General features: G+C 42.0%; 1 protein-coding gene across 1 annotated transcript in view; it reads left to right on the top strand.

Moving 5' to 3' along the window:
• Positions 1 to 959, top strand: part of LOC105368344 (homeobox protein unplugged) — a 5,286-nt gene extending 4,327 nt beyond the window's left edge. Inside the window, exons 6-7 of the mRNA XM_011507346.1 lie at positions 89 to 258; positions 735 to 959. Of these exons, the coding sequence (XP_011505648.1) occupies positions 89 to 258; positions 735 to 932 (368 nt within the window). The 3' untranslated portion in view covers positions 933 to 959. The remainder of the gene's footprint in view (positions 1 to 88; positions 259 to 734) is intronic.
• Positions 960 to 1,186: the final 227 nt, after the last annotated feature.

A 1,186-nucleotide genomic window follows, 5' to 3' on the forward strand; every position in this document is an offset into this window, starting at 1 on the left:
GAGCGTCACGAATTGATAAACCGATGCAGGCCAAGAGAAGGCCAGACTAAATATCGCAATAATGTATTAAAGAATACTGCATTAATAGGTCAAGATGGCGGGGCAAAGAGCTTAACAGCGGGATCGTGTTCCAACGGGACTAACAACAGCGGGAACAATGTAAGCGGAAGCGGTGGCAAACTCAAGCGCGTGCGTACAATTTTTACGGCCGAGCAATTGGAGCGGCTAGAAGGAGAATTCGCCAGACAACAATATATGGTAAGTGGAGACTATTTATTAAAGATTTTCGAATTTTTTAATCGGTTAATCTCGATTATTCGTAAAGAATTGAAATTTGCAGAAGCCCATAAATAATTGCTTGGATCGTTCGCTAGCCAATCGCCTACGCTTTACGTATACGTCGACGAATCAAACACGACTTTTTATACATATACATACAAATTCAATACAATTAAGATTATAAATAACAGTATTGTCAATTGGCCATGACAAAATGGCCGGAATCTCGTATATACGCGCACATACACAAATCAAATACATCCGAAATATCTCGTTAATGCGTGGCAATTAATGAGAGCAATTATGTAATTCAATACATCAGTTGGCGGTCGGGGAAAATTACGTGGATAAGAGCTAGCTAGCTACCCGAGGACCTCGAATTCATCCTTAAATCCTCGATGAACGTGTAATGACAAAATTAAAAAAAAAAAAAAAAATGATATTCTTATATGCAGGTGGGACCAGAACGACTTTACTTGGCGCACGCCCTTCGACTTACAGAGGCTCAGGTGAAAGTCTGGTTCCAGAATCGGCGAATAAAGTGGCGCAAGCTCAACCACGAGAAGCAGAGCCAAAGGCTGCACGAGTTACACCAGAGCGGCATATCGGCAATGGAGCACGAGGACAGCAATGAAAACGTAGTCGAGTGGTGAATCTCCAAAGCTTCGCGCTTCATTGGACATTCATGCGCGTTAGTCGTGAAGTATATTTTGCTTTTTCTTTAAAGCCACTTGCAGCTGGCTGTACGAAGTTCAAAATTGTCGATTTCAAAAACGAATGACTGAGCTGGCGGTCCCGACGTGGCCGCCTCTTATTATCAATAATGACAAAATCAACGATCGAATAGTTGCGAATGAGCGCTAAAATAGATAGGGGATCTCGAGGAGAAATCAATAAGTAGATGATT

Source organism: Ceratosolen solmsi, unplaced genomic scaffold, assembly GCF_000503995.2.
Source record: "Ceratosolen solmsi marchali unplaced genomic scaffold, CerSol_1.0 scaffold6, whole genome shotgun sequence".
Classification (NCBI taxonomy): domain Eukaryota; kingdom Metazoa; phylum Arthropoda; class Insecta; order Hymenoptera; family Agaonidae; genus Ceratosolen; species Ceratosolen solmsi.